The following is a 24,267-nucleotide window of genomic DNA, read 5'->3' on the forward strand; positions in this document are numbered from 1 at the left end:
CCACTAACCTCCTGTGACCTTGGGCAAGTCACTTCACCTCTCTCTGCTTCTGTTTCCCCTCCCATCCTTTGTCTGTCTTGTCTATTCAGACTGTAACCTCTTCAGGGTCTTTTACTACGTGCACGTACAGTGTCTAGCACAATGGCACCCTGATCTCAGCTGGCGCCTCTAGGTGCTACTGAAATAAAGTAATAAATAATAATAATCACTCCAATTGTGGAAGTTTTTTTTTAAAAAAAAAATACAGGATTGACAATAAACAGTGCATGAATATTCCCCTGATTTCATTCCCCAGCTCTCATAATTAAGTCCTGAGGAGTTTCAATGGTTATACAAATCCTTGTGGGGATTTAAATTTTTAGTCCTGAATATTCAGCAAATATTCCTGATATAATCATAATATTAAAACATATCGCCCCAATAGGTGATCAGAGCAATTTAACCGATCCTGGAATTAATGAAGGGAATTAGGGGGTGAAATCAGGGCTGCATGTGGGCAAAAATACAAAGATACACACACACATAGTATATATATAGATATAGACATACACACACACATATACATGATAGATAGATAGATAGATAGATAGATAGATAGATAGATAGATAGATAGATAGATAGATCGTATAGCTCTTCTCATTTTAAGATGCAAAAACGAAGGGACATGGGTAAGCAGGACAGGAGCCTGGACTAACCAGTGGTCAATTATGCTGACCATTTGGCTTCTGAACTTGTCCATTTGGGACCAAATTTTGTTCTCAGCTGCTCATATTTCAATGCACACAAGCATCCTCATGCAGAATTTGGCCCTTAGAGAAGAAAGCAGAAGGAATTCGCGGCTTGGACAAGTTCCTCCCACCAACTGCCCCTAAATTTGTCCCCATTCTATTCTCACCCCTTTTTTCCTTTCTCCTCTACCCCACTTTTTCATCTGCCCCCACAAATCACCCCTCACCAATGAAAAAACCTGGTGGCAGAATTAGACTGTAGTGGGGCTTAAGCAACTCTCTAGCTGCCTGGTCTCAAAAGTGGTTTTCTTATTATGGTGAATCTCAGGAGACCTGAGGAACGAGAAATGTGGTGGTGGGAAACGCACAGAGAGAGCGAGACCAAGGAGAAAGGAAGGCTGGAGCGAGAAGGGAGAGGCAAAGAGAGACGAGAGGACCAACAAAAGAATGAAAGGAATGAACAAGGGCAGAAAGTTATGGTATTCTGTCTCTTTTTTTCTGTCCCCTCCTTTTTTCTTTTTGGCTTAAAAGAAACCAAAGGAATATAATGTTTAACCCTATATTGATGCAATGTTAAAGCCATGAATGGGCACAAAGGAAATGGAAATGTTAAGGTGCTCATGGCTGGGGTGGAACTGGACCTGTTCATGGTCTGAACGATACCAACTGGTGCTCCAGAATCCAAGCCTCCTTTAAAATAAATAATTCTCTAGCCATTAGAGTTGCAAAGAAAACTTTCTGCTGTGAATGGGATGTAAATCAATGAAGTGCTGTTTGTCTGAGGCTATGGACATTGTGAAACACTAGCTCTGAGAGCTGTGAACAGCCCCTATTCAGCTCCGCAGCTGTTAACTCTGAAGACTAATGACAACAGTTTAAGTATCAACAATGTCAACTGTTTCACTGTTGACTCAAGAAAGTGGAGGGAGGACGATCAGCTCATATCACTGTATGTAGAGAACATACACAAGAAGATCTGTGCTATCTTCTGTAATTGACATCTACAAGGGCTGCAACTTAGCATATGGGCAGGGCTTGGTTTGTGAGCAAAGTTTGGGAGAGTACCACGTACTTCTTTTTCCAGTTAGTCTCCTGCTAACAGCAATGTTCACTTACCCAGTATTTATAATGTGGATATTAAGCTATACATTTTATACCCCCTCTAGTCTTCAAAAATTGCACATGCGTACAATGTGGATGAGTTAATTACACTACTAGCAATTTCACTTTTGCTTTTCCTGACTTTTTACGTACAAATCTGTAACCACAATTTTCCCCCGTGTATAAAAACTATTCACAATCACCATGACATTTCACATAAGCAAACTAAAACATATCAAAGAGTGGCAAGTAGTTAGCAGGAAAATATTCAATATAGATTTAAAAAATAAGGGTGGACTTTGATTTGTGGATCTCTCTGGGAAGAAAACTCCACTAGTGAGGACCTAAAATGTCCCAAAGTTTGATACCTTGAATGTACAAATGAAGTGGGTAAAGTGGCTAACAGGAAATTTGACACAATCCACAAAGCTATAAAGACTCCTGAGGATTTTAAAAGTCAATAGCAGGATCTTAAGCTTAATTCTCAATTCAATGGTCAGCCAAAAAATCTGAATAAGTAACAAAATGATACATGAACAGAAAGTATTCCAGAAAATTAACCAAGCAGGTTGGTTTTGATTAGCCATCTAAGGTGGACAAAAAAAGCAGGAAAAGACTATTATAGGGATTTTAAAAGGTGAAATCGAGGAATGAATCAAATTTTATTTGCAAAAGGAAGCCGTGTGTTACAAATTTTTGACCCAGTCCTGGTGTTATATAAATTAATCAATTATAGTTTTGCCCAGTGCTTCAATCAGAGCAGCAGCAGACTCTTTAGGAATGTTGACTAAATGAAGACTGGATGATCAAATTCCATCTGGGAAGGTAAAAAACTAGCACAATCAAGAAACAACCCTTGTTCCTCACCACCAGTGCAGAAGGATAACAGCAAATTCAGCCTTGAGAAAGCGAGAACCATTTGACCACATGACATGCCGCTGTAATTATATTCTCTTTGGGCCTGATTCTACCTCATTTACTCATTTTGAGTAGTATCTTACTCTGCAAGTAGTCCCACTGTGAGTACAGCCAAATCAGGCCCTTTCTTAGTATGTCTGTCTGAAACTGAAGCCAAAATGATTTACTGTATCAAGAAGGATGTTTAAAAAAATAAAATCAAGTTGAGAACAAGACGGAAGTTCTGCACCATCAGAGGGCAAGCAAAAGACCACCATTTTAGCCATGTTCAGCATAAGGAAGTTATAGTCAATTCATCTTTATTATCCTAGTAAAATAAATGCCAGTGGATTTTTTTGTTTTGTTTTTAATGAAAGTGTCTATACACTCAAACTGGAGCTCACTGCTTTGTATCACACTATAACAAAATCTTTCTATGGCCTCTTTGGTTTCAAGACAAGTTTCTGAAATGTCACTGACTACAAAAATTGAACCACCCTATAATTAGTTTCAACAAAGTAGTCCTTTTAACCCTGATTTTCTGGATGTAGATGGCATTTCAATATACATATTGTGAACCTTTCCTTAAAGGATGAGTGGAATCAAGACTGCGAAATCACGAACTGTGTTCTGATGTATCACTTAAAACAACTTCTTGATTTTTCTGTAACAGAATTCAATCCATTTTCCAGTCTTTTAACAGGTGATCAGGCAAAAGGTATATGCATATCAGCAGTGGCAAAACAAAGTAACACCTTAGAGCACTAATTTGATAACGATTGTTATAACCAGTTAACACTAGTATCATTATTCCTTATGATTTAATATTCTACTGGCTGTAAGAGAGGTTTCTGTTCTGCTGAGGTTTATACCACTGTTTAATGTAATTAAACAAACTGGCAGCAAAAGCCTCATGGAAATATCATTCTGATCGCAGAGTATTCCCACCAGAAATTTAAAGGAATCATAATATACAAACTTTGATTCTGTTTTATTTTTCCTCCCATTCTGAAACTGATCAGGCATTTCTGGACTTAGTAAAGCAAAGGAAAAAATTAATTTGGCTTCTCAGGACATGTGGTTGTTTACAGTAATAATCTACTGCGAATAATGAGCTCAGTTAAGGTGTAAGAACAAAGCCTGAGTTAACAGGCTCTGTGCAGTGAACTGAGTTGGGACTGGGAATATAGAATTCACCGTCTCCCAGCGATGGAGAGGGCACAGCCTTCCAGTGTGCTGTGTTCCCAGCCATTGACTCCAGCTTGCTCCCAGTATCACCCCTATTCTGCTTCAACAAGCATGCACAGAAAATGGACGCCCCTCTGAGTGGCCACTCACTTTGTACGCTCTCCCCAAAAAGCTCACCAGGTAGAAAGGGCCTCATAGGAGCCTCCACCCTGGGGTGGATATCACAATGATGGATTTTTAGGTCCACCACAGAAATTCCTACTTTCATGGAGGGTGTGATACCACTCCTACTGAAATTGAAGGTAAAACTTCCACAGGCTCCCATGGGGGAAGGTCAGACCCGTCCAGTGTGACCAAAGAATTGCATTTGAGGCCTTGGCAGGAAGGAAAGGAGTATTCTTCTAGTTTTTCAATCAAACTGAGGGTAGCGCTACACTTAATACAGCTGCACCACTGTAGTGCTTCAATGAAGACACTACTACGCCGATGGGAGCGCGTCTCCCAACAGCCTAGTTAATCCACCTCCATGAGAGGCAGTAGCTATGTCGACAGGAGAAGCTCTCCCATCAATACAGCACTATTTATACCAGGGTTAGGTTAGTATAACTGCATCATTCATGGGGGTGGATTTTTCACAGCCCTGAGTGACATAATTATACCAACGTACATTTTGTAGCGGAGACCTAGCCTGAGTAAAACTCACAAGGGCGCTGACTCATGTGAAGCTCCCATTGGTTTCAACAGTAACTTTGCTGGCATAAAAGACTGCAGGATCATGCCCTACAGTTAAAATAATCTCAATTCCAAATCAGTGGGAGCTTTGCCTACATTGATTATGCAGCATTGGGCCCACAGTCTGGAGACACAGGCATGCTTGGGCATCTCTAGAAGACGTAGTTCACTGACTACAACGGAGCAGCACCACGGATGAATATGGCCCTGTATGTCTTTGTGAAAAAGGAACTTACCTTCCACTTCTAGGGTGTAAGCCCATTCTACAGTCCTTACGCAGGTGAAACCCCTGTCAAAATCAGTGGAAGTGTTGCCTAAGTAAAGACAGATTGCAAGATCAAGCCCTTGGCCTGCCATTTGGAATCCAAAAGGAAATGGAATGGCAGTCACCACTCCTACCCCTAACAGGCACAGTAACAAAAAGAAAAACAACCCGCTGCCTTCACAACAGCAGAGCATATGAGGAGAGGATGGAGTCAAAACTCAGTTAAAATAAAGGCTTAGTCACCTTTCCCTCACATCTGAGAGGGTATCTGGAGGGAGGAAAAAAACACTGAAACAATATCCATACCTATCCTGATGTGGGACAGGGAATGACTAAGGGAAGAGAAAAATGTCTGGTTCCTATTACTGCTATCATCAGTCCTTTCTCCTTCACAATCACAAATAGTTTGCTTTAAAAAAAAAAAAGCTTCTGTAATATATGTTCTGATTTCCTTAAATTGATCTCACAAACTGCTAGTATCTAGTTACATCTCCCCATACTGCAGGTTTTAATACCCATATTCTACAGCCTCATTTCTTGCAGGGGGAGGTAGCTCAGTGTCACTGGGTTTTGCAATCCAGCAGCTTACTTGGCAGAGCGAACTGCTGGTTGGCAAAATCCACTCCTTTGACAAAACTACTATTTCTGGGCACTCACTCAAAAACAGGTAGGAAGCAAATGCTGAGAAATAAGGAAGTAAAAACAGCCAATAGATTTTTCACTACCAAGAACTCCAAGAGTAAACATGATTTATTAGCTGTGTTTAACGTGTCTCCTCTGCACTAGACTGCAGAAATCTGCTTGCATTTAAAGAAGGAAGGGGGGGGGTGTGGAGGGATAAAAAGGGAATCCATTACAGAGCTTCGCTAGTACTTTCTGAATTGTTCAGTCACCCAGTTTTATTGAGTACAAGTATTTTCTAACCCAAAATATATTCATGTGTCAGAAGAAAGCAGCACTAATCTGCTGTTAATTAACAAGCTGCTGCTAACAAAAGATGAAGGACCCAATTCATACAAACAATATTTACGTGGGCGTCGCACGATTTTGCCACAGATCTTTTCTTTTTTTTTTTTTTTTTTCCTTTCTCCCTTAGCACAGGAATTGTGGGTATCTACAGTGCAGGAATTCTGACTCAAGCTTTGGACCAGTGTACGTGGTTGAGCTGAGAATCCCATCCTGCACCTGCTGAACGTAATGGCTAGATTCCCAATGTTTTCAATAGAAGCAGGATCTAGCCCACAGCTACAAGAAAAATTATTGTGGATTGAAAAAGTATTCCTTTTTTCTTTGACTGCTGAAGGTGCCAAGTGAAAATTTACTTAGATCCTTACTCAACTAAGTAGCAGCAACCATCTTTTGGCTTTGGGCCCACAGCAGCAACATTGCTCTGCCACTGAGAAGTGACACCTCAAGCCCCCTCCAGCATTCACCCTATACATGTAACCAGTGGAAGGGCTGCAAGGGGGGAAGGAGAGAAAGGGTCTTAAACTTCAGTCTGTGATTTTACCTGTGTTCACATGTGCTGGAGAAGTGTGTGTGTGGAAGGGGGAATGTTTTCACAATAACAGCACTAAAACCTGGAGGGGATATGGTCTTGCTGCTCAAAAATAGCAAAACATGCAGAGAGGTCTAGCAGTGTGAACACAAAACTGAAGGCCAGGAACTCCTGAGGTCTAATCCTGTCTTTGACACCCACTGCCTTCTGTGGCTTTGGACATGTCACTTTTGGTATTGAGTACCTGCAGCTCCCATTGTATTTCACTCCATGAGGAGGCACCTCTGAAAGTCAAGCCATTATCATCTTTCTGTCTCGTCTATAAAATGGGGATGCAAATACTTTCCTCACATAGGCATCCATGATTTGTTGATGTTTGTAAAGAGATGGAAGGGAAGAAGCTGCTAGCTGATAGCTGCTTTCAACTACCTGAGAGGTGGTTCCAGAGAGGATGGTTCAAACTATTCTCAGTGGTAGAAGAGGACAGGACAAGGAGTAATGGTCTCAAGTTGCAGTGGGGGAGGTTTAGGTTGGATATTAGGAAAAACTTTTTCACTAGGAGGATGGTGAAACACTGGAATGCGTTACCTAGGGAGGTGGTAGAATCTCCTTCCTTGGAAGTTTTTAAGGTCAGGCTTGACAAAGCCCTGGCTGGGATGATTTGATTGGGGATTGGTTCTGCTTTGAGCAGGGGGTTGGACTAGATGACCTCCTGAGGTCCCTTCCAACCCTGATATTCTATGATTCTATGATTCTATGATTCTAAGCACCATACACTCTGGTGCTCGCTAGATGTTTACAAAAACATCCCACCCTTGCTCCATCAGGGACAGCTGTAGTGCAGAGAAAGGACCAATGGCCTCCAGTGTTTTAAAGCATAAAGCCAAGTAATCCTGCTCTGAGCTTAAACCGCTGGCGGCTGGATGGAAATCTCTACACTAGAGCTTCCATAACTGCTACCATTGGTGGAACTGCCTGGGTTGTAGCCACATCAGCAAATATATCCTAGTGGCTGCAAGTGCTAAGCAGCGATATTCAAGCATGATTTTCAAAGTGCAAAGGTTCCCACATAACTGCATACTGGGAAAGGTGTTTCTGCTATGAAGGTTCTTTGCATACTAGTTACCATTTCACCCAGATGGGTCACATTGGTCTCTCCAATAAAAAACAATCTTCACCTCTTGCCCTGCAGGCTTTACCTCTGCGCACATTAACCCTAATTCTCTAGAACACTCATTTCTCTTTGTTAAATTTACCATGGATCAGCCAGCTCATTTGCTGGGTATCCTAGCCACACCCCATCTACAGCAGGCTCCTCCCACTTCCTGGGCTGCACAGGCAGCCTCTAGCCTTTGCCAGGCTACAACCCCCAACTCTTCAAGGCAGACTTTTTGCTGGTAGGGCCCAGAGCCTGTGTTTGCACAGGCAGAAGCATGTGAGGGACAACAGCACTGAATATACATTCGTACACGCTGTTGCACAAATCTATCCACCTCTTTGCATATACAGCATCTCTGGAGGGCAAACCGTCTTTGCCACTTCATCAAATCAGTTCAAGGGAATCTAGAGCTGCATTTATAATGGAGGAGAGTTCTGAGTCCTCTTCTCATTCCCTCTGTGAAATGCCAAAAAATTTTAAACACCAATAAATGTATTATTTTAAAGTCCAAGTTACCATTTTAAGAAGATTTTCAGAAGAGCTAACTAGCAGAGGATAGATAGATAGATAGATAGATAGATAGATAGATAGATAGATAGATAGATAGATAGATAGATAGAGGTTGCATTTCTCCCCTAAATAATACAGCATTCCAGATGAAAAGTGGAGACAATGGGAATCAGTTTCCAGGTATCCCTAGAGAGGCACTGAAAAAAGCAGAAGAGGGACAGAATGCAAGATGGTACAATACCACCCCCATGTAACTAATGCTATAGTTCTCTATCCCTTTGAACAAATCGGAACCTTTGATGATAGCTGTACAGACTGCAACAATATACGCACTTAGATGACAAACACTAAGCCTTCAAACACAAACAAGTGTCCTTGCTCATGACCTCTTATGACCATTTCTATGCATTTTTCCCCCAATGGATATATTTAGTCAATTTTAGGGGTCTGATCCAGAGCTCTGGAGACTGAAGTCCGCTGGGAAGATCCAGCAAGGACAGCATCAGGCCAGACTTCCTCTGCCAACGTACCCTGACCTAGAGGGAACACTGATGGATAATTTTTGGTGGTAAATAAATCCCAGTAAATAAACCAGATTCTGTACAGTATCAGTGAAATCACATAATGCCTCTCTTTCAAGAAAAATTCTCCCATACAGTTAGGCACCCTTGATCAACTTCAAAATCTAAAATAAAGCACATGTCCCTAAACGATGAACGCTGCAAAAATGGGGTAGGGTTTCTGCGGTGGAGTCTGGGGGAAGGCTGGTTGGGGGAGGGGAGGTTGGTTAAGTGATTTATCTTTTTCTGCAAAGAAACCCTGTACCATAAACATTAATCAAACACTATATTCTGCCTTTTAGTCTCGAACAATTATGAGTACAGTTTTGTGATCTTTAGCCATATTTACTGATATTCAAAGGCAGATTCTATCTTGTTAGATTGTTATAAATGGGACCCCCGGGAATCAGCACACAGGCTGAGACAGATGTGAAAGCTTTCTTAGAGTTTGTGCGTGTTTGACTTTCCAGTGCTGAAATTATAAATGTTTTATAAAGAAAAAAAAGCCATCTTCAGATTTCTCTGCCAGGTCATTAAAGAGAGCAGTCCTTAGACTAAAAAAAGTTCAGTTTTGCCGAACTTTACATTTTTAAGGTGAACTATTTGTTAATAAATTTTCAAGTGTGGTTTACATGTGCTTGCCATTTGTAAACTTAAAAGTTTTAAGAGACAGACAGACACAGAAAAGGCCTCTGGTTATACCCCATAAAAATAAAAAACCCCACAAATTCTACCTTGTTCTCTCTTAGTTAAATGCATTGTGTCTGGTCCAGACCTGTTTCACAATATCATAAAATAGAGACATGCTTCCGACACTAGACTTGAGAAGCTGTCGCATTGAAGGAAAACTTTTAATCTGCTATAGGCAAACAGAGTACCTTTTTATTTCCTAAGGAACAGCTTTGGGGAAATGTTTAAACAAGAATTTAAGAGCTTCATTGTAAGGATGCATACAGTGGATTCAGACAGCTACTGTTTTGGGGTTGGTGGCGGGGGTTGGGTTTTTTGGGTGGGGGGTTCTTTAAGGACTCTTGAGTTCCTTAAATTACTATTTTAAAGTAGACATTTTTTTTCTTTGTGCCTGGGGGTAAAGAAGACCCACAACAAAATGACCACCTACACTCCATTTTATTTCTGATTAATGTAAAAGACAAAAAGAAGGGAAAAACAGGTATGAATCTCCAGCCATTCATCCGAGTCTTTTATTTTCTTGGGATACTTTTAAGAACTTAATCGTGTCACAATTCGCAACACGTTAGTCCTCGGATATTTGTAATAGCAGCACAGGGTTTTCCCCAGGGCGCTGAAACATGACGGCCCCGCTACAGCTTCCTTATCTACCCCCATGTATTTCCCACACACAGTCCACTTGGGCTGAAAATACGAACGCAGGCCAGAAATCCTGCAAACACTTAATGGACGTGCTTAGCTTTATGCACGAGTAATCCCAGTGAATTCAATGACGCTGCTCACATTCAGAAAGCTAACTGCACGCTAAGAATGAAATTGAGGCCCCACTGGAGCTGATGGCAAAGCTCCCATTGACTTCACAAGGGCCAGGTTTTCACACTAACGTCGTTGCAGGATTGGGGCCATAACCATTTTAAGCTACCTTTCTGCAGTTGTCCTTCTGTTGCTGCTGTTTTGACCTATGCCCCTTTCCTACCTCGAGGTCCCTCTTTAAAACCCTGCCATGCATGAAACTGCTCGCTGTGACAGGAAACATCCTTTGCAGGTAAAGCTGAAAGAAACTATTTCACCCCGCTGCATGCGTTTGAATATACTAATTAAAGCATGGGAAGTTTGGGTCCAAATGCTTCCAAGAAGCAGTCGTTAGTGGAAGTTGATGTGAAAGGGGAAGCCCCAGACACTTAAAACTAGCTGTGGTAATATAACAGGAGACAGAGAAATTTTGTTTTTTAGTGTAAAGACATCGTTGCACAACTCAGCCCTCAAGTGGTTAAAACAACGAAGCAGAGACGGGGGAATCGCTGCTGAAAAGTGGGGGTGAAGCAGCTGCAGCCACCGCTTGCTGCCTAGGAAGCAATGCAGCAGCGCTGTGAAGAGGAGGCAAAAGTGAGCAAACCAGCTGAACTGCTTGCAGAATTAATCAGTAACAAAGAGGCTGGAGCGGTTGGCGGGCTTCAGCCCTTGAACCTGGACTCTGCTCTATAAATTTCAACTTGGAATGGCTCTTTACTTGATGAAAGACAGGTTGGCACTGGGCCAAGTCTAGCTACCACCATGGGGCGGGGGGGGGGGTGTGAAAGAAAAAGCAAACCTTACTCCGGAAACTTCGCTTCAGTTTCAAACTCTTTTTATGAGCTAGTAACAGGGCACTCTAGAAAATGGGAAGGGGGGGGGATGGTTAAGAGGGAAAAAATTAGCAGAGAGTCCTTTTAATAAATAAAACAAAACAAGTAAATGCTAAATTCTAATCTGGATTTGTCTGCGCAGAATAATAGCAGCTATAATCGAATATTTCAGGATTCCTAGCCAATAATTCAAACAGCAACTTTTACAGTTATATTAGCTGGCTACAAGTTTGACTCTGAAAATAATAAATGTCTTAAAAGGAGACTGGCAGTTTAATCCCTGTTTGCTATTCTACTGTATCCGCTCCTCCCCCATCACCCCGCCCTCTTCAAATGACCAGTAAAAAACATCAGCTTGGTGTAAAAATCCAGATGAGTCATTTATTAAATAACAACGTTTAGTCTTTTTTTAAATGTTCCAAAAGGAAGCACATAGAGAGAGAGCAAGCTGGAACGCTCTGTCCGCCAGCCGCCCTTGTGCATTGCAAAGGCAGTTTTCTTCACGAATACCTTTCCACTTTGGTGTGTATCGAATGAGAACAGACAAGGAGTGGGCTGGGCAAGAGTGTGGAGAGGAGAAGGGGGGGAGCTGTCAAAGTGGAAAGAAAGAAGGCGAACATCTATTCAGAGGCCAGACGCACTGACCAAGGTCAGCTGCAGAGACACAGCCCCCTTGCAGCAGCTGTGCAATTATGCCCAAATTATGCATGGCACTGACGGAGCTTACAAGAACCTGCATGGCGAGGTTGGACAGGAGGATCTAGGACAGCAGGAATGAGATGTCTAATGATTTTAATTGCTCTGCAAGTTTCTAAAGGCTAGATTAGATGCTCTCTAGCTAGAAAAGGGTCTGATGCGCCACACTGTTTGCAAGAATAAATGCAGATAAAAGACCCTAATGAGAGACTGGAAAGAGAGAGCGGTATGGTAAGTGCCACCCGTGATCAAAAGGTGAAAGAAAATATCAAAATAAAATGCAGTACAATCAGCTGAGAGGGGGGAATGATTTCTTCACAAAAACCAGCTGCTAAGGTAAATTAGCTTAATTACTGACGGGAAAAATCCTCTTTTTGCTAATGTGTTCTTATGGAAGTCCTTGGTCCTGTAATCTTGTCAAGGATGCAAGAGATACCCTGCTCTTGCAAAGGGGACAAGGATCAACAGCTTGGTCTTTTCCATCTGTGACTTTCATGACCCTGCTGAGAGACCAACAAGCAGTGTCCCCCACCTTTCTCGCTCAAGATATACGCTAACGAGCACAAGAACACAATACTGAAGGTCCCGAGATGTTGGACTCAGCAATGGTTAGTGCTGAGCATGCTCAAATATTCTGCAAAGGCAAACATGCAAAATGAAAAAAGAAAAAAATAGCAACCACCAAGAAACCACTTCACATCTGCCATTAAGATTATTAAATTTCTTACAAGTGGTGTCTCCTCCCAACTTCCTCACCCACCCGGAGCCCTCCAACATGCCAACTGAAAGCCAAGAATGCTTTGCATCTGCTGCAACCACATTTATTCCTGTTAAGGGGTTAACGATTCGTTTCCACTACTTCTCTCGAGAAAACCTACAATGAAAACATTGGCTCACGAAAGCGTTCTCACTGCCAGAATGCCACAGCGCGAGTGAAAAGTCCGTTTTGTTTTCATTACATCTCTGGGATTTCCGGCTTAGCTCCTGAGCTTAGACATTAAGTCCCCAGATACCCCACCCACTTTTTCTAAAGATTTATACAGCACAGCCCACCGATTACCAATCTGAAGGTGGGAGGGAATGGGGACAAGAAGTGATGCTAAAGACGGATGCTTTTGCTTGAAATCAACGTGCCCGTCTCTCAAACTGCAAACTACTCAGTTTCTCTGGGGCTCTGGATTTATTTCCAGCCTTGTCAATTAAGCAACACCATTTCATATATATGACTTTTTTTCTTCTGCTTCTTGCCCTCCCCACCCCCAACTCCCTACTTGTCTACATGGTCGCAGGTCTGAAATTCAGCCTAAAATCAATGCCCTCTGAGTGAGATGAGATGACATGACACAGAAATCTAAGTCTTTCTAGTACAAAATGTATGATTACTTCATGATTTTTAGCTACGATAGAAAAATGTTCCAATCTCAGACACCCTGGGAAAGGGCAACCTGTGCGACGGTGACCTGATTTGGTCACGGTGTGTTTAGGCAGCACAGGTTCAGACATGGACTGAGAAATCATAACACTCTTCCACAAGACATGATGGGAGCCTACTCTTGTGGTACGGCAGTCCTGTCCCACAAAGGCAAAGGAGCATCTATTTTTATTTACTTATTTATCATAAAACCATAACCGTGGCTTTTATTGATCATCCATCATTCTCAAACAGTCCAATAATTTGTACTTGCAGGCTGGCTTTTCTACAACACAAGGTCTGCCTGTAAATGTCCTTTCCAACTAGGTTTCAGCGCAGCCTCTAATTCCTCAGCAAACTCACTTCTACGATCAAATACTCCACTAATCATACCAAGTATTTTTATTATTATTTTCCATGCAATAACAAATGCCATAGCAGGTTTTTATAATTACTGGATAAGTCTTTATTTTGCAATGGACTGGTTTTTTGCAAGAACATCAGGAAAATGACTTACGATTGGATGACCAGCACTTGTTCATCTTTTGCCATCATATTGTCATTAAAAATCTATCAACCTGTCAGTAGTAATAATTATCAGACATGCTCACTTGTCTCACACACACGCCCGATGTAACTGTAAAAGAGGTCCCAATGAAGGCAGAGAAACATTTTAATGGGGAAAGATTTTGATTAGTCCTGGGCAAATCAGAAGTCATTCCACTGAAATTAAAAGAGTAATACCAGTGTAAAGCTGATGTAAATGAGGGGGATTCAAGCCCACTGCTTTTAAAAAAAACGTGCAATACTGCTCTGACACCAACGTCACAGAGGATTTACTCGAGATTTACATCGGTATCAGAACAGAACTTGACCTCTAGTACAGTACGACCTTCTTCCAACTTGAAAAAAAATCACATTTCTGTCTGAAAAAGTTTTACCTAGCATAGTCACAAGATAACTGTAACTGAAAGAGTTTGAGGGAAAAATTATATTTGTTCCTGTTTTTTTCATTTTTTTACTTTGTGCATTTGACAGCATGCTGGGCTTGAGTCACTGCTCCGTTATCCCACTCAGCTCAGTGTAACACCACTGGTTTCAACAGTTACCCTGTTGTGAAAGTGGAGTAACACAGTGATGTACCTGCCCTTTGTGAGTAATCCTTTTCACTGTTCCTCCTGCCCAGTCAGTCAGATAGCCAGTTTCCCTTGTTGTTTGTGTGGGTCTATCATGATGCAACAGGAGACAAAAACATTTACGAAATATAAGAAAATGAGATTATAAAACCACAAAAATTGTCAGGGAGAATCTGAGGTGGATGTTTTACCTGAAATTACTTTTTTTATTTTGTCTAGATTTCAAATTCATAGACAGCAGTATCCTTTTAAAAAAATGTTTGCTCCAAAATATCTAAACAGCAAAATTTCAGCCATCCAGGCTAAATCCTTCTCATCTTTCTCAGCAGTAGCCCCTACTGAAATCAAGAGAAGTCATTGTCAGAGTAAGGAGAGTATGATTTGGCCTCCTTGTTTGCTTTGATAGGATGGACTACTGCAGGCTATTCCACTTCAATAGCAGAAAGTAGCTCAAGAGCATCTCTGAACTTCCCCCATTAACTTTCCTGTCCCCTCAAGGGACAACTTCTGCATTGTGTTTAGAAGTGGAAACCCATCCATTAGGAGAGTTACAATTCCTGACCAAGCCAACGGCGGTGGAAACTGAACCAGGCAAAAGGTTTTATACTTTTGAGCAGCTAACCTGCCAAAGAGGAACAAATAAGAAATCTATTCTAGGAACACAAGACTTGCCATACTGGATCAGATTCAAGGTCCATCTAAGCCAGTGTCCTGTCACTGACAGTGGCCACCACCAGACTGCAGAGGAAAGTGTAAGAACCCCACAAGAGGCAGATGTGGGATAATCTGCTTTTTTCACATAGGCCTGATTCTGGTCTCTCACAGTTAGAAATTGGTTTAAACCCTTAACGCTGTAGTATATTTCTGCAGTTGCTACTGGAGAAATTCCCCTCTCAGAATTAGTGTGTACAGCTGACAGATGAGTGGAACCACAGTTATGGCACTGGGGAGAGCAAGGAATAATGCAGGCAGGCACTGTGCAATTGTTCTCACTTTGCTGTATGAATGCACCTCAGGACTGATTTTCTCTTCTCCATTCTGGACTAAAGAGACTCCCCAACATGCTTTATTTTGCACTGGTTTGGTGATGTGCACAAACAAAGATGAGATCATTCAACTTGTTTTTCCCCTTGTGACCCAAGTCAGGGCCTCCACCGAGGTCTCCAGAGGCAAACGATTTGATCTTTAAACCATTGCAACACTGCACTCGCTGCTCTCATCAGGTTTGGGGCTGATAGGACTGGGCTGTTTTGTTGTTTCTTGGGGGTGGGGGGTTTCTGTTTTCCAACGTTAGATATGCAAATTAGCAAAATATATTGATAAATGTCTGATAAAATCATAGCTCCTGATTCTGGTCTTACAGCAGGGTAGATTAAGGTAACTCCAGGCACCTCACTGGAGTTACACCAGGGGAAAACAGCAAGAATGAGAGGAGAATCAAGCCCACAATGTTTTCTCTAGAAGCCTAAGGAAAAGATTCCTACAGTAAGCTGGTTTTCTTAGGCCCTCATATCATTTAGTTTCAGAAGCCTTTTCTTCCTGTTTAACACTATTTCTAGCCATCTCCTTTCCTTGCTCTGATAAATTATCCATGCTACAGCTATTGTATTGAAGAGCTACTGGTGGTGGGATCAGGTGCCACAGCAGACTTCCTAAAGAGATCAGCCAATGCTGACTGGTTTCCAGCATCGTATGCCAGCTCAGTGTTGCTCAGACCACCTGTTCCCAACCTGTCTGACATCACGGGCGATCAAACTAGGTTTTCTCAGCTTGCATTTTCCTTCGCTGGCGTACTAAGGCATGGTGATGGCTGGCTGAGTCCTATAGTTAATATGGGTGCACGGGCCCATAATGGTACATTGTAAGTGAATGTCTCAGACTAGACAGCAATAATAATTAGCTGTCATGATTTGAAAAAAGGATAATCCATGCCATTGAGTTAACAATCACTCACACAACACACATGGATTTAACTAATCTTAATTTGGAGAAAAATAACAATTCTAAATATATCAAATAGCCTATTTCATGGCAACCTGCAGCAGTGTTTATCTCTGGCTTCCAGCACATGCCGGTTATTTAGTTTCTCTACAGGCAGTTTTACCATTTAAAAGCCTGAAATGCACATTCATGGAGCAGGGGTTGCAGTTAAATCCCACATTTGACAGGGAGGGTTTTTTTTCACCTTGCACATCTAGTTTGAGTCCATAATGGATGGAGCCCAGCACTGGTGGCCTGAACTGGATGAATGAGGAATTCAAATTAACTCCTACTCCCAGCACTGTCTTTGCAGAAATTAACTCCACTGTCTTAATGAATTTCTGCTGTTGTTTTGGTCTCATTGTCTGGAAATGTATGGCTCCTGGTCTACACTTGTGAACTAGAGACAAACACCACAGAACCTATCCAGGGAAGGCAAGACAAGCTACAAAACACCACTGTATTTCTCGTACTTCTTCTAAAACAACTGACATTTATAAAATACATGCAACAGTGATTGACAACTCCTAGCTAATTCACTGGCCTGGCTTCATTTTGTTGTGGAACAATCTGAAGCATCTGTTAATACAGTGCTTTCTGCAGAAGAGCGAGAACGGGTTTCTAAACGGGTTAGCCAATTTAAAATAAACAAATATTTTGCAGAATAAACTGCCTGTAGTCAAGTCATGTCTTTACACTGGCCATGTAACATTCAAAAGCATACCTTATAGACAGTGATAACAAAAAGAAAGCTCTTTGATCAGCCAAAGTTTGGCCTAGCAAATTACAAGTTAAGAGAACACTACAGATTTCAATATCAAAAGGTCTTTTAAATCTATCCTGATTCAGGAGACAAAGTTACCTCCTCTTCTATGGCAGTCTAGACGTTCTGGATTTGTGTTACACACACACACGTCCACACGCACGCACACACACTCTCCTGCAGATCCCCAGGATCCACTGGCTCTTGTTAGCTATGCAAGTATTCTAAAACCACCCGTGATGTGGTCAAGTAGGATTCATTGAGCATATTAAGTGGAGTCACACCTGGCTGTGAAGAAAGAAAGAACGAAAGAAAGCTATCCATGAGTCTACCAAAGAAAGAAGAACTTGGCTAAATCATGGAATGTTACAGAACAAAATTCAGGGCTTTGGTAATTGAGGCCATGAATCCAGCTGGAAATATGCAATATGGAACTTTGTAACCCAACCATTCCAAAAAAGAAAAAAATCTCACAACTTCAGAGCACCCTGAATTAGGATTAAAGTTTTACAATGCACTGCCTCCTGGCACTCCGGCGGAAACACCCACGCCCGCAGAGAGTAAGAGGGTTCTGTGGCTCAGCCAAGCTCGTTGCTTGACTTACCTTGGCTACGCTCAGCCATGGAGGGCTGTAATGTCGTGCAGCTTAGTCACGCAGCAGAAGGCCACACAAATCATTTCGACTGAATAAGAAGGTCTATGAAAACAACACGGGATCAAGGAGAGTAGCTGAAACCTATCTGAGGGCAGCAGCGGTGGCAGCATATTTCAGGGAGCCGGAGTGGCGAGTGGGTGATTTCTGGTTTCTCTCTTCAAATATAAAGACTCAATTATCTTTGAACAGCTTGCTTTACACATGAATTGACACATTTATTTTACAATAAATAACTGAAAGTTATCTATGTTTCCTTTACTGTTAATCTACACAAAGAAATAATAAACAGAGCTTGTCTACAAAAATGCAACTATTGCAGTCCTCCGAATTCAATTAAGCTAAAATAATTAATGCTTCCGCCATGTTAAATTACTTTATACATTTGAGCCACTGAAGTTTTTATTCTTTAATCTTTTCCTTTTTATTTAATAAAAAAAAAAAGTTTGTTTCAAAGTGTGTGTGGAGGGGGGCTGGTTAAGAGGGGGGAAAAGGAGCATGATTTGCTGTTAAAATGTAATGGTCTCCTCTAGCTGACACAGCATGTAGAGTGTTTTGTGCCTTTGATTAAAATAGCATTTTAAATGCTTTGAACAAACATATCTCCCCGTACTTCTAAGGGATTATTTTACATATTTCTTGGTGGAATAAAAAAATTCATTCTTCCTGTCACCGTGCAGAAGGGCTAAGAATATCTTTCGTCACATACAAAGTAAAAATACTGTAGGCTGCTGCATTATTCCCCCAAAAATAAAAAATAAAATAACGGGAGGGGGTAGGGGTGGAGGAAAGCCGCCTTCGAGATTAAGTTTCCCTTTTATGAAATCGTATTTAGCCTCTTTTTTTAACAAATCTAACAACAATGCTCTACAGCCTCTCACTGGGAAATACCTTTAATGTTAAATGGAGATTCTGATTTTCTTGGCTAATGCAGAAAGCCTTTCTATTGAAATATAAGTAAGGGGCCTGGTATATCCCACTAAAGCCTTTCCAGTGAATGACTTCTGTGGGTTTTTCATGGCTACCCTCCATGGCTGTAATGTGAGGCTTTTATCCTACTATTGAAAACTATCCTCTGCTATTTAAAAAAATAGAAGGACACTACCTTTTTATCTGAGAGTTCAGTTCCTAATTGAGAAAGCATTATTACCGCAGTATTTAGTGGTGAGTCCCTATCTGCGTGCAGTGCAGAGAAAATCCCAATCAATCTATAAACCCCTTTTATTTTTGTAAATTCAGAATATCCCATACACATTTCCATTTGATCTTCAGGTTAGTGTGAAAGAGATAAGGAGCTCTGGATTGGCTTGCTTTTTTTTTTTTTTTTTCTGGATTACATTTGGGCATGACATTTGGAAACGTGCAGCTACAGAAAAGACTCTAGGCCCAATCCTGCCAGGCACTACGCAACTCCTGCAAGGTGCCAAAAGCCTTCAACTCCCACGGAGGTCAATGGTTGTTCAGAGTGCTCAGCACCTTGCAATTTATGGGTTCAGTGGCTGCAAAATCGGGTGCCAAGTGCACACTTTGAGCTCTCTCTTGCTCCCATCAAAGTCAATGCCTCAACCGATTGATTTCAATGGGATCTGGCCCTTTAATAAGGTATTAGACCACAAAGAAGCCCTATCTGCCAGGAAATGCATGCACAGGGGCCTCTTGGAATCATGGAAATCATGGGTGGGAGAACTACCACAGTGCAACCTGCTCATGATGCTGCCACTTCTGATGCCCAAAAACCTGCCACCTTCACATGCTCCACTTCAAAAGCCAATGCACTCTTGTGAGGAAATGGGGCAAGAGCATGTTCTGACTAATCACATTCCAACGGGAAAGACAGAAAAGTACCTGCTCAAAATCTAACTTGGGGGCTAAGTGCATTAACTGAGGGGAAGACATGTGTCTGTTACAGTGCCTAGCTACAGAGCCTGGCTCTTCAGATCATCTGATAGAGACTCATGTGTTTGGCTTTGGAGGTTCCCCGATTCGCTCTCCAGTGTCAGCCAAGATAGCAGCTGTCACAGGGCGAGCGGCATAGCACACACCAGCAGTGGTTACATACTTCCTCTCAACAGAGAAAGCTCCTCTGAAGCATCCGATGCGCACACCGGTTCAAATCCCATTTATGTAACAGCAGACACCAGGGCTTGAACCAGCAGCCTCTGCTGCTAAAAGCATAAGTCTCTGTAGCTCAAACTAAACAGACAGCCGCTATAGCTAGCAGATGTAACCGACACACATTTTCTGTAGATCAAGCCCTGCTGAGGACACGTAACACTCACCGACCAGTGGGGTTGTGCTGTGGTCACTAGCAGAGAAGGGATACTGGGCCAGCGGATCTGATCCAGTATGGCAATTCCTAAGGAAACCAGCATACTGAAAGCAATAACCACATCCTGTTGCTCTTCAGTATTGGATGGAGAAAGTGGAGTCCACCAAGAAGACAAGTTTGACTCAAGATCCCATGCTGAGATAGTACAGGAAACACGCGCACTAAGAGAAAGAGCAAGTCACATAACTGTCATAAGCAGTGTGTGCTTAGTAACCGAGGGAAGCATAGGTGCAGAGCAAAGGAATGCACTATATACTTCATGCTACAGAAAAGCTTTCCCATGCTGTGTCCGCTGCAGAAAAAGTTTCAGAACAGCTCATCCAGGTAGATACAGTCCCCTGTGATGTCCCGGTCAGCGAGACCGCTGGTGATCTGCCGAATAAGTGCTGGCCTCAGGGCAGCTTTAATCTACCCATCCAATTTCTCCAAGAAATTCAAGCATTTTAGAAAAGAAAATGTTTGTAATCTGCTCTCACAGGCCAGCGTGGGTTCATCTCTACTTTCAAAAACCCCTTTTGGGGCATGTTTTTGAATAGCTCCCTTCCCTTCCACCTAAACCTATGAAAATCCAGGATATACAGGGCATCGGTAAACACATCCCCAACAACAGGTCATTTGGATAATGAGACTGAAATTCACCCCATTGCAGAGGGAGTGAGGAAGGCCCTATATACCTGGTAAGCCCCACTTTATTCCTCAGGACCAAATCCTCCTCCCATTAAAATCAATGGGAAAATTGCCATTGATTTCAATGGGATCAGGATTTGGCCCTTTCCACAGGCTTTAAGTGTTGCATAGGGCCTCTGCACTGGGATGAATTTCCCAAGTGCGTAATGTTCTGTTGTCTTTCCTGGGTAACTATCTGCCTTCCGACTTGGGGAAGACACCACCAAAATGGCCTCTCTGACCCTGGGACTTAAGCTTTTTTTTGTGTGTACAGGCTGTACCTACAGCTATCCCAGAAGACCAACTTCAAACACTGAAAACAGTCGTTTCTCACTGACAGCTGGCCCTTCACAGAAAGGTATTGCCATATTAAAAAACTGGTCAATATTATTGCCACAGCCCTGACTAGTGAGGTTGCTCCAGGCAAATGGCTCCTATAAAGACTTGCTATTGAAGACTTCGTTTCATAGCACTTTCTAGAGGGCTTGCTTTAAAAGATTACCTAGGTAGTGGATTGAGTGTAAAACATGCTGTACCTGCAATGTTCTCCTGCTTGGGGCAAATTCCTTTTGTAGGCGTGAGAAGACGGTCTTCTTCATCGGGTGTGACTTGGATCCCGATTTCCACTGGCTCTGACACTTTCCTGAGCTCGGAGCGGGAGGAGGGGGGAGGGCTGCTCTTATCCAGGCTCTTTTCATAGCAGACACCACCAGTGCCACTGCACTGTTTCTTCTTGTGCTCTATAAAAACCAAGATGTCTCCCAGGGGGAAGTTCATCTGACACTGTCCACAGGTTAACAAATCGGGGTCTGTCCCACCTGGGGTGATGCTGATGCCACCCGGCTCCGCTATTGCCAGGCTCTCATCTTCGTCGGCAAGCACCGTTTCCACATGGTCAGCCTCTGCTTTACATGGACAAGAAGAAAGAGGGAAAGGGGGTGGGGAGGAGAGAGAGATTGGTTTGAATGTTCATAGAATCTGAATGATGCACCATGAGGTCAGCCAAAACAGCCTGGTTGCATCTTTCTTTTCTTTTCCATATCTTCCTCCCCTCCCCATAATGATTTCAATATATTTTGCAACCAAGACTGTCTGTGAAACAAAATGATAGGCTGACCTGGGGATGTAGCTTTACTGACAGCTCCTTCTAACTGCTGCCAGCACCGCAATAATATCAGCAAAGAGCCATTTTGCAATGCTCAAGTTTCGTTCTGAAAGGGTTACTTTTTTGTCCCATCTTCTCATTCCTACTGCATCTCCCTGCCATCCAGCACAGGCCCAGTCCAGCAATCCTTATACACTCAAAACTCTCACTTGACTACCATGGGTGTTTGGGTGCTTTGAGGAATGCATGGTTGGGCTCCCTATGGCACACACAAATAGCGCTTATCCAAACACACAGACAGCAGCAAGGCTAAGTGGCAGCCAAATAGCACTAGTTACATTAACCTACTCATGTGAGTAAGGTGATATGGCCTATGGTGAGAAGTCAGGGACTTTTCAAAAGCATTTGCAGAGAGAGAGAGAGAGAGAGAAACTCACTTATTTCCATGTAGGAATATTAGCTGGACTTTAAATCTTCTGCTCATTATTCTACTACCAAATTTCAGTATGGTTCTACAGGTTACAGAATGTTTTCTTATTAAGTTGATAGAGAATTAAAGTGTGTGGGTTTCAAATAATTACTTTAAAACCTTCAGCCTCCTAAAATATTTCTTTATCTGATCACCCAAGTCAGTTTCAAAGGAACATGTAATTTCTATTAGTTTCATAATCAATCACTAAGTATTCTAAGCTAATTAATACATCTAAAATAATTGTAGTTCACAAACCACTTCTAGAGCAAAATGTTTTGTTTTGTTTTGTTTGTTCTACAGCCGAACTGACAAATCCCACAAACCTTAGTCTTTACTCAGGCAAAAATCTCCACTGACTTTTACCTGAGGGAGTTTTACCTAAGAAAGGAGTATAGGATTTGGCCCAAACAGTACACAGGGAACTAGCAGTATGTAAATCAGCAAGTAGAGAGACAACATTATTGAATCTGGAGTAGGGAATAGTAGGGAAAAAGTTCTACATTAGCATCAGTGCTTTGTTTTTCAGTTTCCTGGAGAAGGGAAGGCGTGCAAATCTCTCAAAGCAGTGGGTAAACAGCATGTCATAATATAGAATTGGATCCTCCTCCCTTGAAGTCAACGGGAGTTTTGCCCAGATATATAGCAAACTGCAGAAAAAGTATACAAAAAGGGATGAAGGAACAGCGGAAATATGCTTTATAACTAGGAAGTTATTGAGCATTCTGAGCCACAGAAAAAGTTTAGAGGAGGCTTCTCCCCTGCCTTCACCTTACAAGATAAACTGCTGATTAGTACCTCCACCAGCTGTATCGCAAGTTGCATCACGATTCACAACCAGCTCAGAGCAGTGGTTCTCAGCCAGGGTGGGGTACATCAGCTCATCTAGATATTTCCCTAGTTTTACAACAGGCTACGTAAAAAGCACTAGTGAAGTCGGTACAAACTAAAATTTCATACAGACAATGACTTGTTTATATTGCTCTATATACTATACACTGAAATGTTAGCACAATATTTATATTCCAATTGATTTACTTTACGATTATGGTAAAAATGAGAAAGTAAGCCATTTTTCAGTAATAGTGCGCTGAGACACTTTTGTATTTTTATGATTGATTTTGTAAGCAAGTAGTTTTTTTCATGAGGTGTAACTTGGGGGTACGCCAGACAAATCAGACTCCTGAAAGGGATACAGTAGACAGGAAAGGTTGAGAGCCACTGGCTTAGAGTATGCAAAATGAGAACAAATACTGTGCTTCGTATATCTACGGTAGTAAGAGCAGGACTAGCATCCTAGGAAACAAAAATGTCTGAGCAAGTCACATCCTATTGACAGAAGATATATACTGTAGGGCTCTGAATTTACTAACTTATAACAAAATAAATCTACAAGGTAACTAAACTCTAGGCATAATACACGTTCTGAAAACCATTAATTACTTCCCCCCCTTAATCTAAGTTTAAAAGGAGTTTGAAGACAATGCTACATAATTAATTTACCAATTTATTTTCTGAAAAGATGCTATGCCATAGTGAATATGTAATCATAACCCTGTGCTGAACAAAGATTGCTGGGGAGAGAGTGAATTTCTGTGAACAGTGTGTCAGAATGCAAAAGATAATTATTTAGTGCTTCTGTTCCCATTAATGATCTAACATTGAGCAATATTGTTTATATTGAAGAAAGATTGCACCTTTAATTACCAATTGCATATATATAATTTTAGAACCAAACAAAAAGGACTGTGAAAAAGATCTTTAAGAAATATGTGTACCATTTCTGGCTAGAATTCTTATTAATGGGAGCAGAGTGTCAAAATATTAAAACACAGACACACTAAAGGGAGATGGGACAAAGACCTGCAAAAGACAAAATAAAAATGAGAGCTGAACTGAACTAAGGAAAAGTGGTAGGGAAGGGGGGAAATGCCTGTTACCAGGTTCATATAACATCCCTCTTCAGCTTTCAGATTAAATATGCCTCTCAAATTACAAAGGTTTAACTCTGGTATATGTAACTGATAAATAAAAACACATATGGATCTCAACTTTATTATCTTTTTGATGTACAGGATTTTTTTCCTCTGCTGTTTCAGAAAATAT

The 24,267-nt window shown here is 41.7% G+C and overlaps 1 protein-coding gene across 7 annotated transcripts in view; it reads right to left on the reverse strand.

Annotated features, from left to right (window-relative positions):
• BCL11B (BAF chromatin remodeling complex subunit BCL11B) overlaps window positions 1-24,267 on the reverse strand; it is a 103,256-nt gene that overhangs the window by 66,394 nt on the left and 12,595 nt on the right. For 4 of the 7 annotated variants that reach the window (XM_007064952.4, XM_007064950.4, XM_043548391.1 and 1 more), the window contains exon 2: window positions 21,124-21,492. The exons of 1 other annotated variant lie outside the window; for it this stretch is intronic. In XM_007064952.4, the coding sequence (XP_007065014.1) occupies window positions 21,124-21,492 (369 nt within the window). The remainder of the gene's footprint in view (window positions 1-21,123; window positions 21,493-24,267) is intronic. 2 more of the 7 variants (XM_007064949.4, XM_007064951.4) reach the window with 1 other exon arrangement.

The sequence above is a fragment of the Chelonia mydas genome, chromosome 6 (genome assembly GCF_015237465.2).
Source record: "Chelonia mydas isolate rCheMyd1 chromosome 6, rCheMyd1.pri.v2, whole genome shotgun sequence".
NCBI classification, from domain to species: Eukaryota; Metazoa; Chordata; order Testudines; family Cheloniidae; genus Chelonia; species Chelonia mydas.